At 44.2% G+C, this 16,020-nt stretch overlaps 1 protein-coding gene across 1 annotated transcript in view; it reads right to left on the bottom strand.

Moving 5' to 3' along the window:
• Positions 1-353: 353 nt before the first annotated feature.
• LOC147724245 (lectin-like) overlaps positions 354-16,020 on the bottom strand; it is a 199,360-nt gene continuing 183,693 nt past the window's right edge. Inside the window, exon 5 of the mRNA XM_086966982.1 lies at positions 354-488. Within this exon, the coding sequence (XP_086823108.1) occupies positions 403-488 (86 nt within the window). The 3' untranslated portion in view covers positions 354-402. The remainder of the gene's footprint in view (positions 489-16,020) is intronic.

Here is a 16,020-nt window from a genome sequence, read left to right as displayed (position 1 = left end):
GTCACCACTGTAAATGACCAGTTTCACATTTTCAAGGCATATTTCCTTCTTTCAGGCTTTGACATCAATAATTGACTTTCCCCAACTTCTGCTACGGAAACAGTAGCCAGGGAAAAAAGAGCCTCAGCAGTTTCAAGGTTCATGCAGGATCAAAGACAACTCTCAAGTGTGGTAAAGGGAAGACTTTAAATCAAAGTGTACAGCATATATTCATGAAAATAGAAAACGAAACAGCGTTTGTTTTCAGTTTAAGTACTAGCTTTTATTATTAAATCAATTACCCAAAACCCCAGCATCGGATTAACTGACATGTGGTTTTGATAAGTAAGAATTTATAATTTTTCATTTATTTCCAATCATTCAGGCAACAGTGTGTGGTCCTTCTAGCAATGGCTGGTGTGCTTATCCTACAAAATCAAGGGGGCTATACACTTTACACACAAAAGGCATGGATCCGCTGCATTTCTCGTCATTCCACATTCCAGGTTCTGTGAAAAATACATAAGACATAACATATTTCAGTCTTTTCCAGGGTACCATACAACTAAAGCAGCATTTTAAGTGAAACATCAGAAGACATCCGCTCCATAAATTATTGAATCTCTTTGCTGATGTTTGTATTAGACGTTTGCATTACCTACCCTGTATTTCTTCTCATATTGCTTTTACCATAAGGTTTGTCATTTATCAAAGCAAGATCTAAAGCTCTCAATAGTTCCCTATATTTGTGAGTAGTCATTACTTTATGCTACCAGCTCCTGAGCTTAACAGCTGTCCTTGCTGAAGTGGTCACCTAGGAGTATCCTGGCAGTGGACAGGCTGTTCAGCTGATTCTAGAGCCTATCAAAATGTACCTGTTATACTGCTACTTCACAAGCAAATAATGATATTTTCTGTACAGTTTTCATCCTCAGAATACATACTAACTCGAAAGAAGTCTATGTGTTAAAACTCTGCTTATCTTGTCTTTAAATGGCCCAAAGTTGCCGTTACTTTCTCTTTGAATGACCATCTCATTACTTTCCATTGACTGCTTTCCTCCTTTTTATGAGTGTAGCCTACTCTAACTAATGTACATGTTTGTATTAATCTCTTTTATTGTCCTTCCGTAAATTGCCTGCACCTCATCTCAAAAATCCCATCCCGCCCTCCTCTGGAAGTCATACCTTGCAACCTAGCAATACCTAATTACACCAACTATCTGCATGAAATCATATACCCCAGCACTAATATTGATACCTAATTCCTATTAATTTAATACTCCACAAAGACATTGGAGTAAATGCACCTAAGGGCCTCCTTGAGGGCACATGACTAATACCAGTGACACCAATAATCAGTAACCTCAAGTTCCAGAGTGCATTGCTGCATGGCATAAAGCTCTTCAATGCCTCATCAGGACTCGTAAGCACTATATGAATGTAATTACAATGCAATATATGCGTAAATTTCTCAATAGATAAATATATTGCCAATTTAGTATGGTTATGGCTAACTGGAACAGTAAGTGTGAAAATATTGAGATGCAAATTACCCAATTTACAGATGGAAGCAAAATGTAGTGAACAATGCATACACCAGTATTTATGTATTTTGCATTTGATATTAGTGCATGTTTGCTATTTACAACATATGGTTATATACAAGTGGTATGTTCCAGTGCAAATTACATGCAATTTAAGCTCATTTCTTTCTAGGCAAGAGTTCTAATATGAGGGGAAATACCCAGTGGCAGCTCGCCCCACTGCTTTTTGAAGTGTAAAAAAAGGACAAATAAAATTTGAATAACTGTACTTTATTATCATTTTATTTGTTCCTGCTGTGGCGACTTGGTGGGGTGGGCAGATCTGCTCTGCTGACAGAGCTGGGGGAGGAGTGGTGGGCACAATAACTGCACATGACTGTTTGGCCGGCCATCTCGGGCCGGAAAAATATGAATACCCACTTAGCATGTTGTCCACCCTGGCTGCATTATAGTTTGGGTGGAGAATATTCCTAGGCTCCCATTGCCTGGCTGAGTGCAGAACTATGGGGTTCAGACCCATCACAATGCTGCATTGCAGTTTTGTGACTGGCTATGGGGAGCCTGGGAGCCCAGCTGCTTCTTGATTACACAGGAGAAACCAGGAAGAGGACGGAGGAGAGGATGCGGCTTGCTATCCGGCCGGGCAGCCAGCAGGTAAGTGTTTTTTTTAAACCCCACCCTCCTCCCCCATTTCCCTCCTTCCCGGCCACTGCTGCTTTCAGGGAGCCAATGCCACTCCAAATACTAGCTAGATAAATACACAGGTCTAAATGACTATGTAAGCGCTACAAAATCGAACATTCTGACAAGCCAACAAATACATGTGATTGTGTAGAAATTATTCCATAGAAGCATTTTCGTAGAAAAAGATGATGGCAACTTGATAATGACTTACACCTAGACTATGCAGATCTAACAGAATGACAAGATGAGTCCAAGCAAAGAGGAAACTTGGAAGAATTTTAACTGAAAGCCTTATTTAGAGTTTGGTGGCCAAGATACATGACCACAAACATGGCAGATGTCCTAGGTGCTACAATGCCATAGCATAAGTGCATTAGAGCCACTGGGCAGGATTTACTTTTCTTTCACACAATACAATACAGCCTGGAAACATGCTGGGCTGTGGTGTGTTGCGTGAAAGGGAGAGAACAGAAATGCGCCATATATACTAAGATATGCACTACTGCTCCCTCACAGCACTTGCACACTGTTTGCTGCCTAGCGTCACTGCAGGCACCTGCGTTATAAGCAGGATTGTTTTTGTGTAGGGAGGAATATCTTCCTGCACAAAAATAATCCGTAGAAGCACATTCCCCAGGGTTACTAATCTTTGTAAATCTGGGCTTGCGTCAATTCATGAAGGGATGCATGGGAATGTCCATTCTCCAACCATTTAATGCCTAGCAAATGCAAAGTAAAACAAGGCAAAATTATGCAATGTGTTGTGGTACATTGTATTTGTCTAAACCATGCAAAGCCATACAAATCATCTTTGCAAGGCTTAGTAAATGCCAAAAGGGATTTTGCCTTAGGGCTGAGCCAAAGAAGTGCCATAACTCGATGCGGACATTAGTAAATCTGGGCCTGCAGCACTTATATTATGACCAGTGTGATATATGTGATGTTTTGACGGAGTATCCCATCTGCCAGATGCTAAATAAGGCTCTTAGGGGCAGATTTACGAGCTCCCTTGCGCCACTTTTGCGTCATGGGAAAAGTGACGCAAAAGTGGCGCAAGGGGCTTGTAAATATGCCCCTGAGTTTTTAGCAAAACCAATCAACTCACTACGGTACTGATCCACAAAGAGTTTGCTATGACTTAACAGGCATTAACAGCCAGTTACTGAATCAATGACACCACTCCTGGGGAGAGAAATGAGGGTAAAAGGACTTGGCTGGGCAAGAGTAGGAGTGAAAGTAATGAAGATTACAGAAATGTAATCTGACATTTCTGCATTGTACCTGTTTCTTGTTCCCTCTTTACCTGATGAGGATATCACAAGTAGTTTAAGACCTATTTTACTTTTAAGACAGATTAGTTAGTAACAGTACTCTGAACTGTGAAACAAAGATCTTTACACATACTGGAAACCTGTACCCTATAATGCTTAACAAAATTGATAGGATAGCCTATATTGACGCCCTACAACTATAAAAAAAGATAATGTATGTGCTACCATTCAGGAAGGAGAGAGACTCCTTGTTAAATGAGCTGTAACAGCAGACGGTATTGGTGGACCTGGTGCATCATAAGCCATAACAAGTAAATGCTCTTTTAAACAACTGTCAATTTCTAAGATGAGGCTGAGATGAGGTGTCAGCCACTTTCCAGCCAGCCCACAGCAGTTCAAAAACGTTGGGCCCGATTCACAGAATGCACTTACTACTTTTGGTATTCACAGAATGAACTTACTCATTTCGGTATTCACAGAAGTTAGGACTACTAACTTTAGGACTCCTAAATGCCTTCTGTGAATACCGAAAGTCTTGAAATTAAGATTTTTCTCAATTTAGTAGTAGTAAAGTTAGGACTACTAACTTTAGGACACCTAAATGCCTTCTGTGAATACCGAAAGTCTTAAAATTAGGATTTTTCTCAATTTAGTAGTAGTAAAGTTAGGACTACTAACTTTAAGATGCTTAAATGCCTTCTGTGAATACCGAAAGTCTTAAAATTAGGATTTTTCTCAATTTAGTATTAGTAAAGTTAGGACTACTAACTTTAGGACGCCTAAATGCCTTCTGTGAATACCGAAAATCTTAAAATTAGAATTGTTCTCAATTTAGTAGTAGTAAAGTTAGGAGTCCTAACTTTACTACTACTAAATTGAGAAAAATCCTAATTTTAAGACTTTCGGTATTCACAGAAGGCATTTAGGCGTCCTAAAGTTAGTAGTCCTAACTTTACTACTACTAAATTGAGAAAAATCCTAATTTTAAGACTTTCGGTATTCACAGAAGGCATTTAGGCGTCTTAAAGTTAGTAGTCCTAACTTCTGTGAATACCGAAATGAGTAAGTTCATTTTGTGAATACCAAAAGTAGTAAGTGCATTCTGTGAATGCCAAAAGTAGTAAGTTCATTCTGTGAATCGGGCCCTATGTGTCCTGCCGGAAAGCTGCCTCAGCCCAGGCTAAGACACGCAACAGGGATGGGGGGGAGGGGTAGGGGGGTAAAGCCCTTTCAGCCCTATGGGCATTGCACACCTGGTAGGAAATCACTGGTCCTGTCACACTAAAAGTACAGCAACCCTGCTGAAAAATGCTGAAACTATCACACTAAAAGGTTTAGTTCTTAACTAGTGTTAAGTAATGAGGATGATCTTCAGCAACTGAGATTATACGGGGCAGGCGAGGACCAAATTACGTTGCATGGTTGACTAAATTATGCAGCAAGAAAAGGCAAACTATGCGACGTAAGCCAACACATTTTGTAATAGTATTACTTCATAATTCTGTCATTACTTATACGTTAACAAGTTTAACCTAACTAGTACCAGTTTAATATTCAACTATAATACCAATCAGGTGAAAGGTAACCAGTCAAATTTTACATAGGGCCGTCCACAGCAATATTGTTGCTGTGATTTTATTAACTTTTGATCCATTTAAACCTGAAACAAAATAGTTTTTTCTAACATCTCTAACTATGCAGTGTGATATATGTGATGTTTTGACGGAGTATCCCATCTGCCAGATGCTAAATAAGGCTCTTAGGGGCAGATTTACGAGCTCCCTTGCGCCACTTTTGCGTCATGGGAAAAGTGACGCAAAAGTGGCGCAAGGGGCTTGTAAATATGCCCCTGAGTTTTTAGCAAAACCAATCAACTCACTACGGTACTGATCCACAAAGAGTTTGCTATGACTTAACAGGCATTAACAGACAGTTACTGAATCAATGACACCACTCCTGGGGAGAGAAATGAGGGTAAAAGGACTTGGCTGGGCAAGAGTAGGAGTGAAAGTAATGAAGATTACAGAAATGTAATCTGACATTTCTGCATTGTACCTGTTTCTTGTTCCCTCTTTACCTGATGAGGATATCACAAGTAGTTTAAGACCTATTTTACTTTTAAGACAGATTAGTTAGTAACAGTACTCTGAACTGTGAAACAAAGATCTTTACACATACTGGAAACCTGTAACCTATAATGCTTAACAAAATTGATAGGATAGCCTATATTGACGCCCTACAACTATAAAAAAAAGATAATGTATGTGCTACCATTCAGGAAGGAGAGAGACTCCTTGTTAAATGAGCTGTAACAGCAGACGGTATTGGTGGACCTGGTGCATCATAAGCCATAACAAGTAAATGCTCTTTTAAACAACTGTCAATTTCTAAGATGAGGCTGAGATGAGGTGTCAGCCACTTTCCAGCCAGCCCACAGCAGTTCAAAAACTATGTGTCCTGCCGGAAAGCTGCCTCAGCCCAGGCTAAGACACGCAACAGGGATGGGGGGGAGGGGTAGGGGGGTAAAGCCCTTTCAGCCCTATGGGCATTGCACACCTGGTAGGAAATCACTGGTCCTGTCACACTAAAAGTACAGCAACCCTGCTGAAAAATGCTGAAACTATCACACTAAAAGGTTTAGTTCTTAACTAGTGTTAAGTAATGAGGATGATCTTCAGCAACTGAGATTATACGGGGCAGGCGAGGACCAAATTACGTTGCATGGTTGACTAAATTATGCAGCAAGAAAAGGCAAACTATGCGACGTAAGCCAACACATTTTGTAATAGTATTACTTCATAATTCTGTCATTACTTATACGTTAACAAGTTTAACCTAACTAGTACCAGTTTAATATTCAACTATAATACCAATCAGGTGAAAGGTAACCAGTCAAATTTTACATAGGGCCGTCCACAGCAATATTGTTGCTGTGATTTTATTAACTTTTGATCCACTTAAACCTGAAACAAAATAGTTTTTTCTAACATCTCTAACTATGCAGCAAATGATGGATTATATGGTATATGCAGCAAATCCATAGCAATGCGGAAAAAAAACACGGAGAAGAATTGCATAATCCCTGTGGCCCTGCATCTAGTGGAAAAAATAAAACTACATGCCACAAAGTGCAAACGACTCAAAACTAAAGACTTTCTGAGCATCACCCTCGCCACATAGGGCAATTTATCAGGAGTATATAAACATACAATGGATGAGACTGCCCAAACTAATAGCAGACCTGTGAATTATATATACTTGCCATCATTAGCATCGCAGGCCTATTAAAAAGAAGATGATTATGTGCCTCATTAAAGACGTCTTGGCAAGCTCCGATACGGGTAATAACGTACAGCATTGTTAAAATGTACTGTTTAAGGTGTAGTGGGGGAGGTAACAAAAAAAGTATTGTCACAATTTATTACACATCTATTACCCCTAACGAGAACGGTTCGCAGAGCCCAATACGGATTACTACAACCAAGTGCCTGTCGCCAACCCAGTATCCCTCGATAGTGATTTCCCACAGCAAAAGTTGTCCGTGCAGGAGGGAAGTGACGCCTACTGTCGGTTACAGGTGCTTGAAGAGCGGAGACCGCAGCGCAAGGAGAACCAGGGACTGCCCGGACCAGAAGGGGTAAGAGATCTCCATTGTCCTGGGTGGAGTCTGGAGGGGCTGCTTGGTCCCCCCAGGGGATAGACGAAGAGATTTCTCCAGGGGCCTTAGTGAGCTTAAGGGGGGAAGAAGCATCGGGAACCTCTGAAGGAGCTGGAGTTGGTAAAATGTCATCAATCCCGGTCTCCACTGCCTCTAACTTCAAGTCTCCTTCTGCCGTTTCGGGCCCCTTGTCCAGCCATGACAGGGTGCTCTGTGCGGCGGTGCCTGAGCTCCCCAGAGCCAATATCAAAACAAAAACGTGGGAAAGCATGGCGTGGCTATTGCACCCCGAGACATTGGCAGCCTCCTATGTCTGGTAACTTTAAACAACAACTACCGCCATCCTGGAAACCAAGGACGCTAAGCATAGCAGGAACTACAAGAGCCCATGTTTCTTTCAGCAGCAATAATCATCGAAGAAGGACAAGATGAAAAAAACAAGCATTGGCCGCGCGGCCGTAATAGTAAAGCTGTGCAGGCGCACAATGAAAAGAAAAAAAACGCGAGTGGTGACGCCAGTGGTGCGCATGCGCGTCACCGAAAGTGCTACCTCGCCGGCCACCAGCTTGCTATTATGAGCATGCGCGCACGAACTTGTGCGCTTGATAGTAAGCTGGCCGCCGGAAAAGTAGCACTTTCCAAAGCAGCTACTAAATGTCTCGGCCAGGTTAGCGCATGCGCTGGATGAGGCCGAGACCTTAAAGTCGCTAAGTGTACCCACTGACTCACAGTGTCTACAGATGGCTTAAGACTGAGACAAGTAGTGCTACAAAAAACAAAAACAGAGTCACATTTGCAGAATTAACATATCCTTTTTTGGGCAACCATGACCATCGTACCCACGTCCAAGGTACGTAAAGAAAGTTCTTCATCAGATAAAGAAGGACAGAAATAGGGAAGAAAGATTTCCTGGTTATGATGGCAATCAGAAGTTATTTTCTGAAGAAGAGTCTGTTAAAGACATAAAGCAAGACCCTTTGGAACACATTGAAAGTAGGACTCTAAACTTGAAAGCACACGAATCTCTTCTAACCCTGGTGGAGCAGTTATTGAGATTAAAGAAACTACATAGATACATTTTTTATGGATGCTTCCTCCAGTGATTCTGATGGCACGTACTGTTAAGCCCTTCAAACCAAAAGGAGATGGTATAGAGTTCAGGGTAGTCCAAGTCAACGCCATTTAGGAGGCAAGGAAGCAACTCAGGTTGCGAACCTACAGTTTCCAAAGGAGACCAAAAGATAGAGGATTATAATTTAACTAATTCAGCTCTTTGGAGTTTCAGCAATGCATAAATGTGGCACAATCTTTATTGTATGATTTTAAAATGTAGGGGCTATGAGCCTGTTTTGTTGCCTATACACACTCCTGAATAAGACGAGTGTACAAAGGCGTAGTCTCTCACAAGCCCATCCTTCAACTTAGAGTGCTCATGGTAAATTGAGGAAGACTCAACAACCTCAAGGGTGATGCATGGTCTGTGAGTGTTCAGCCCTGTTGTACATTCCACTGCTTAAGAAATGAAAGCCAGAATTTCCTGGGCCAGTAAGGAGTTATGAGAATTACTTGACAACTTACCCTGCAAAGCTTGAACAAAATCTTTCTAATTGAGGAAAGGGAGGGAAGTAATATAAGAGTACAAGAGGCCAAGCAGTTGACAGATCATCATGATTTAGGATCTGCAGATCCCTTTCTCTGGAAAATGCAATTGGGTAGTTGGGCATCCCTTTTGTTGGCAAACAGATCTTTTATGTGTTACCTGAACCCCAGACATACCTCCTTATAACAGCCAACTGACCATGAAGCAACAGCCAATGCTGTCTCCTCTGCCTGCTTCCACATCATCCACATGCTCCGCAAGATCTTCTGATGGATCTCCCTCTCCACCAGAAAGATGATCTCCTCAGCCCTTGTCTCCAGCCCCCTTGATTACGGCAACGCACTCTACATAGTAACCACCAAACAACTCCTAAACTGCCTCCAGACTATCCAGAACTCAGCAGCAAGACTCATTCTCAACCTTCCCTGAAGAACCAGCATCACACCTTATCTCAAAGCTCTCCACTGGCTCCATGCCCAAGAAATATGCCTCTTTAAACGCCTCACAAATGCCTACAAGCCTCTCAACAATCACAGACTCGCCTACATCAACCACCGGATGACACTCCACGATCAACTCGAGAGCTCCGCTCCTCCTCTCTCACCCTGGCCGACGTTCCCTGCATCCATCAGAGCCACTGCTGAGGGTATGCTTTCTCCTACCTCACACAGGCAATGACCTCCCACTCCACCCATGCCCCTCCACATCGCTTGAAGACTTCAGGAAAAAGTTGAAGACTTGGCTATTAGACTGAGTCTCATAGAAACCCTGCGCCTTAAGACCCCTTGGGGTGACAATCTGTGCTCTACAAAAATCTACTGATTGGTTGATTTATTGATTGATTCCCCAAAGTCAGAGTTAATGTGACATGCACCCAGGTGGCTACCTTATAGGTTGCCCCCCTAGTTTCGCCCAGCCTTTCCTGTGCCCTGGCCTACAGCTGGTGCCACTAACGCAGGAATCAGTCTCCCTATCAAGAGGTATGAACTCTCTCAGGAGGCAGAAAAAAAGACCTGCCAGTGCGGGAGGTATCACCTCCCTCCCTGACACGATGGCTCATGACGTGGCACATCAAGGAAGTGAGCTTCAAAGCACCCTCTGCCTCTGATTTGCAATCAGGGATCTTCCCAGAGATGGAAAAGGTCACCCTCTGCCCCATACACATTTGCATCCTGGGCAGGCAGGCAGGAAAATTAGATAGGAGGTATACATCCCCAGAAGGCTGGCCATACCTATAGGGTGGGGTACCTGGTCTATTTAGCAGGGAAGGGTTCGGCCATTTTTAAAAGTGACCGAACAGAGGCTTCTGGGTAGAATTGGTGCAACCCTCCACAGGACTTTGTCACCTCAGGTTCAGATTATCCGATGGGGCTAGTAGCCCATTGGCTACTAGGTCCCACACCCCTAATACCCCTGGAAAGGAAACAAGCATCCTAGGACTGGTTTGCGGGTTTCACCCCTCATGAGCCAGGATAGAATGAATCCAGTAGCACAGTGAGCCCGTCGCGCTCTACAAATACCGGAAATAAATAAATAAATAAATAAATCCATATCCATATAGTCCAAGCCCATCTACTATACTCGCAGTATACTACTAGCCCTCAACAAAGCCACCACGGATGTTAAATCTCACCCATGCATCCAAACCGGACCCAGCCTATCCTACGGTCCTATCTCCTGTCGCTCTTGTCGATGGTCAAGCATGAGCCAACCCCCACCTGATCATTATACAATCTCCACCAACAATCAGTTGGACCTGAAATGCCTATACCTTAATGCTATATCTCTACCTAAACATGCTCTAGATATCTGGGACATGTTGACATCCAGGACCCCTGACCTGGTTTTCATCACCGAAACCTGGCTATCTGATACCAGCGCTCCAGATCTTGCCAATGCCCTTCCACCCGATTATAAAATAATTACGCAAAACAGACAAGGCATAAAAAAAGGAGGTGGAGTCGCTGTGATTTTCAGAGGCCACCTAACATGTCTCTCAGAAACGACAACCGCCTACCCCAAACACGAGATATTACCATTTAAAATTCTCCGTGAGGGCCTTACCATACTAGCTGGCGCAGTTGTCTACAACCCCCCAGGGCAACAAGCCAGTATAGTAGCCAAACTATTGAACCAACTGCTACCACTTTGTCTAAAACATAAAAATTACATGGTCGTCGGCGACTTCAACGTCCATTACGAAAATACTAATGCCCCCGGATCCTCCCAGTTGAAATACGACATGGAAATTCTACAACTTAGACAGTGGGTGGAGGGCCCTACGCACTCAGCAGGGCATACCCTGGATCTTCTTTTCACTAATATTGAGTCGACCACTATAAAGGAAATCCTCCCCCTGTCTTGGTCCGACCACTCCATGCTTTCCTTCTCATATAATCTCCCTGGCAAACCCGCGAAGCCCAGATCCACCCCCTTTACTACCAATAGAGCTTGGAGGCTAATCAATGACTCTAATTTTCAAAACTACTTTCTAGAGACAGAGGTCACCTTGCGGGAGGATTCCTCCATCTGCAGCAATGTCACCCTTCTCGACACCGGAATTCGCCAAAAGCTAGACAAACTAGCCCCCCTGCGGGAATCAAGGAAAAAAACAACTACTAGGGAAAAATGGTATACACCTCTCCTTAAGAGCCTTAAAAAGGAATGCCAAAAAAACGAACATCAATGGAGACAAACAAAAGACTCGGAAACCAGAGCAATCTATGTCACCAAGCGGAAACAATATATCCTAGCCATCCGAGATGCAAAAAAGGCATATTTCACCCAACGAATCCATGAAAACCACAATTCCGCAAAAGAATTGTTTAAAATAGTAAAGGAGCTCAGTAACCCGTCCAGCACCTCACAAGCCCTCACCCCCTCAACCGAGGCCTGTGAACGCATCAGCACCTTCTTTGCTGATAAAATCAACAAAATTTACTCTACCTTTGCCCCCTAAAACACCTCTACCTTGCCCGACATATCTGACAAGCATTCTTTTACATCAGACCAATCAGATGAAGCCATTCCCCCGCGTCTAACTAGTTTTCAACCACTCTCCGAAAACGAGGTACTATCGACATTGAAGACAATTAAATCCGGCTCTCCTGCGGACCCATGTCCCCATTTTGTGTTTTCCAAAATTGCACAAACGCTCTGCCCTTTTATCACCAAACTTTTCAATCAATCACTCATCACTGCGTCCTTTCCAGAAGCCTGGAAACACGCATACGTGACTCCCCTTTTGAAAAAAGCCGGATCCGATATCTCCAATCCAGAGAATTACAGGCCAATTTCTCAGCTCCCTTACCTCTCCAAGGCTCTGGAGAAACTGGTCAACACATAACTGTCCCGATATTTGGAAGACAACTCACTCCTGGACCCCTCCCAGACCGGCTTTAGAGCCAACAATAGCACCGAGGCAACGTTGCTGGCAGAGTCGGACAGTGTTAGGTGCATCACAGATCAAGGGGGATCTGTGGCCCTGATACTGCTCGACCTGTCAGCAGCGTTTGACACGGTATCACACGATTGCCTAATAAACACCCTCCGGAGCAAAGGAGTGCAATCCACAGCTTTGAGCTGGATTAAATCATTCCTCAGCAATCGTACCCAAGCAGTCCACATGGGACAGTTCTACTCGAAACCCTATCCCATCGGCTGCGGGGTCCCACAGGGGGCCTCGCTGAGCCCGACTCTCTTCAATGTCTACGTTTCATCTCTGGCTGACATTGGTAGAAAGTGGGGCATCGGCATATGTTCCTATGCCGACGACACACAGCTGATGGTGACAATGGATGAAGGGTCGGAATCAACAAAGAAAAAGCTACATAGCTGTCTCTCCGAAATGGCAGATTGGATGCGTAACCACTGCTTGAAACTAAATGCCGGCAAATCGGAGATACTACTGTTCGGAGGAGCCAAACTTACATGGAACGGCACGTGGTGGCCACCATTTCTAGGGTCAGCCCCTACCCCGAAACAGCACGCCAGAAATCTAGGTATCATTATGGACGACGCACTGTCCATGAAGGACCATATTCGATCACTCTGGGGCAAAGGATTCGCTATACTCAAACTCCTGGCAAAAATCTTTCCCTGGATACCCTTGGACTGCCGACGTACAGTCACTCAGGCCCTGTTAGTCAGCCGCCTGGATTATGGCAATGCCCTATTCGAAGGGATGAACGAACAACTGTTCTCCCGCCTACAGGTCCTACAAAACCAGGCGGCCAAACTGGTCTGTAACAAAGGCAAGCGCGACTCAGCGTCCGCATGCCTAAAAAAACTTCTCTGGCTACCAATGCGCCAGAGGGCTACTTTCAAGATTCTCTGCCACGCGCACAGAGCTCTCTATAAAACGGGTCCCACGATCCTCCGCGAGAAAATCGAATTCTATATCCCCAACAGGAATCTAAGATCGAATCACCTGGCTCTGGCCAAATCCAAGCGCATTCACAAGGCAAGGACAGGTAGACGCGTCTTTTCATACCTGGCTGCCAAAAGGTGGAATGAGTTACCAGTAGACCTTAGACACACCATAAATTACCTGCAATTCCGCCAAAAATTAAACACCCATCTCTTTCCTAAAAACTAATTCCCCAGCACAGTCCTCAGCAGTCTCCTCTGGTTTACAGCGCCGTGATATCCCATGGGATGAGTGTCGCGCTCTACAAATACCGGAAATAAATAAATAAATCCATATTTGGGCATGCCTAGCGCAATTAGGGCGAGAAAGATGGAGTATCACCCCTCATCAGCAAGGATAACTTGAATCCAGTGGCAGAGTGAGCCCGGGACCCATGTCTGGGCCTGCCCGGCGCACTTAAGTGCGAGGAAGCAAAATACACACAATTGGTGGTTGGAACGCAGAACAGATCGAAACATTCACCTCCAGTCAATACATCTGGGTTACATCCATCATTCTTTTGCTCACCATGCCACCCCAGTTTAGACCTGGCCATATGCAAATCAGCCTTGACCATGTGCCTCATGGGAAGAGTCCAGCCCGAACTGCCAAGCTAGGTCCTCCCTGGACAGGAAACAAGCATCCTAGGACTTGTCTTAGGGTTTCATCCCTCATGAGCCAGGATAGCAAGAATCCAGTGGCACAGTGAGCCCGGGATCCATGTCTGGGCATGCCCGGCGCACTTAGGGCGAGAAAGAAAAAGACACACAATAGATGGACGGAGCACTGAACTAATAAAAACTTTCACCCCCAGTCAATAGATCTGGGTTAAATCCATCATTCATTTGCTCACCATACCACCCAGTTTAAACCTGGCCATATGCAAATCAGTCTTGGCCCTGTGCCTCATGGGATCAGTCCAGCCCGAACGGCCAAGCAGGTCCTCCCTGGACTGGAAACAAGCATGCTAGGACTGGTTTCAGGGTTTCACCCCTCATCAGCCAGGATACAGTGGCATAGTGAGCCCGGGACCCACGCGTGGCATGCCAAGCTTACTTAGGGCGAGAAAGCATCCTAGGACCGGTTTCGGAGTTTTACCCCTCATCAGCCAGGATAACTTGAATCCAGTGGCACAGTGAGCCCGGGACCCACGTCTGGGCATTCCTGGTGCACTTAAGGCGAGAAAGCAAAATACACACAATTGGTGGATGGGATGCAGAACAAATCAAAACATTCACCCCCAGTCAATAGATTGGGGTTAAATCCATCATTCTTTTGCTCACCATGCCACCCCAGTTTAGACCTGTCAATATGCAAATCAGTCTTGACAATGTGCCTCATGGGAACAGTCCAGCCCGAACTTCCCAGCCAGGTCCTCCCTGGACAGGAAACAAGCATCCTAGGACTGGTTTTGGGGTTTCACTCCTCATGACCCAGGATAGAATGAATCCAGTGGCACAGTGAGCCCGGGATCCATGTCTGGGAATGCCCGGCACACATAGGGCGAGAAAGAAAAAGACACACAATTGATTGACGAACACAGAACTAATCAAAACATTCACCCCCAGTCAATAGATCTAGGTTAAATTCATCATTCTTTTTCTCACCATGCCCACCCAATTTAGACCTGGCCATATGCAAATCAGTCTTGACCCTGTGCCTCATGGGAACAGTCTAGCCCGAACTGCCAAGCTAGGTCCTCCCTGGACCGGAAATAAGCATCCTAGGACCGGTTTTGGGGTTTAGGCTCATATCTCTGTATTGGGGTGAATGTATGACATTTGTCTGCATTATGTCCATCAATTGTTCTGTTTCCACTGTATTCTTGGCACTGAGTTTCCAACCTCTGAGGACAGGGGTCTCAAAAGCAGTGCCAGGGGGTGCAAGGGGCAAGCAAATGGTCACAAGTGCTATTTATGGTGACCCCTAAATGACATCTAGGCTTCTCTGGCTATTGGGTTTATTGGTCATGGGGAGTTTGTGAAGCATCTTTTGCTTGCAAAGATTATTAAGCATCTCCTAGGGTTGCACTCCCCTGCAATCAAGTTTAATTCAGACGCTTTGTTACATTTTAGACCTTGAATTTCTTTGGGCTATTTCTCATAAGAACCACTTACTTGGGGTCTTCATTGCAGTGTTATCTGATGCGATATGAGCAAATACAAGAGGTAGCAGACTTGTTGTTGTAAAAGAATTTTTCTGAATTGTGATATCCCATAATGTATCCGGATAATAACCTTTATATTGGTTTGTAGGTTGCTTGTGCTGTTTGTGACTAGACACAGAATTGTGAATCCTGGGTCACTGCTCCATCTATAGAGGTGACATTTCAAATTCATTTTCTTGGGTTAGGTTATTGTACCCTTAAAGGAAATTGGGCTACTCGTTGACAAGGGTGAAACCCTACTCAAGCAGTAGGCACAATTTCTGTTAAGGTAAAACACAAGCAAACCGCATAATCACCTGCATGGAACCCCCTAGTAACTGGGCACAGAGCAGACAAGTTTACCTTAACAACCAATGTGTAAAGTATTTGTGCAACACTTCAAAATGTAAAACAGCTAAAACCCCAGCCAAAAAGATTCCACACTGAGTTCGGAAAAAAAAACCGGAGAAATTGAATATTAAAGAAATAAGAGAAAATAGTGCCAAAAAGCACTACGCACCAACAAGGGACATCTGGTTGTGCTGGACTTGGACAAAGTCAAAAGTTTAGGCAAAATGCGATGGAGCACGGACAGGCTACAAGGACCACGTTGGTCCTGTCGAACAAAAGTACCTAAGTCAAGGTTGCATTAACATTGAATATCCTGTCGACAAGGAGGATGCGAAATGCAGCCACAATGATGGTTGATGTGCAAGCGATGCTTCAGG

This window comes from Lissotriton vulgaris, chromosome 4_1 (genome assembly GCF_964263255.1).
Source record: "Lissotriton vulgaris chromosome 4_1, aLisVul1.2, whole genome shotgun sequence".
NCBI classification, from domain to species: Eukaryota; Metazoa; Chordata; class Amphibia; order Caudata; family Salamandridae; genus Lissotriton; species Lissotriton vulgaris.
This window is presented reverse-complemented; position numbering and strand designations above follow the sequence as displayed.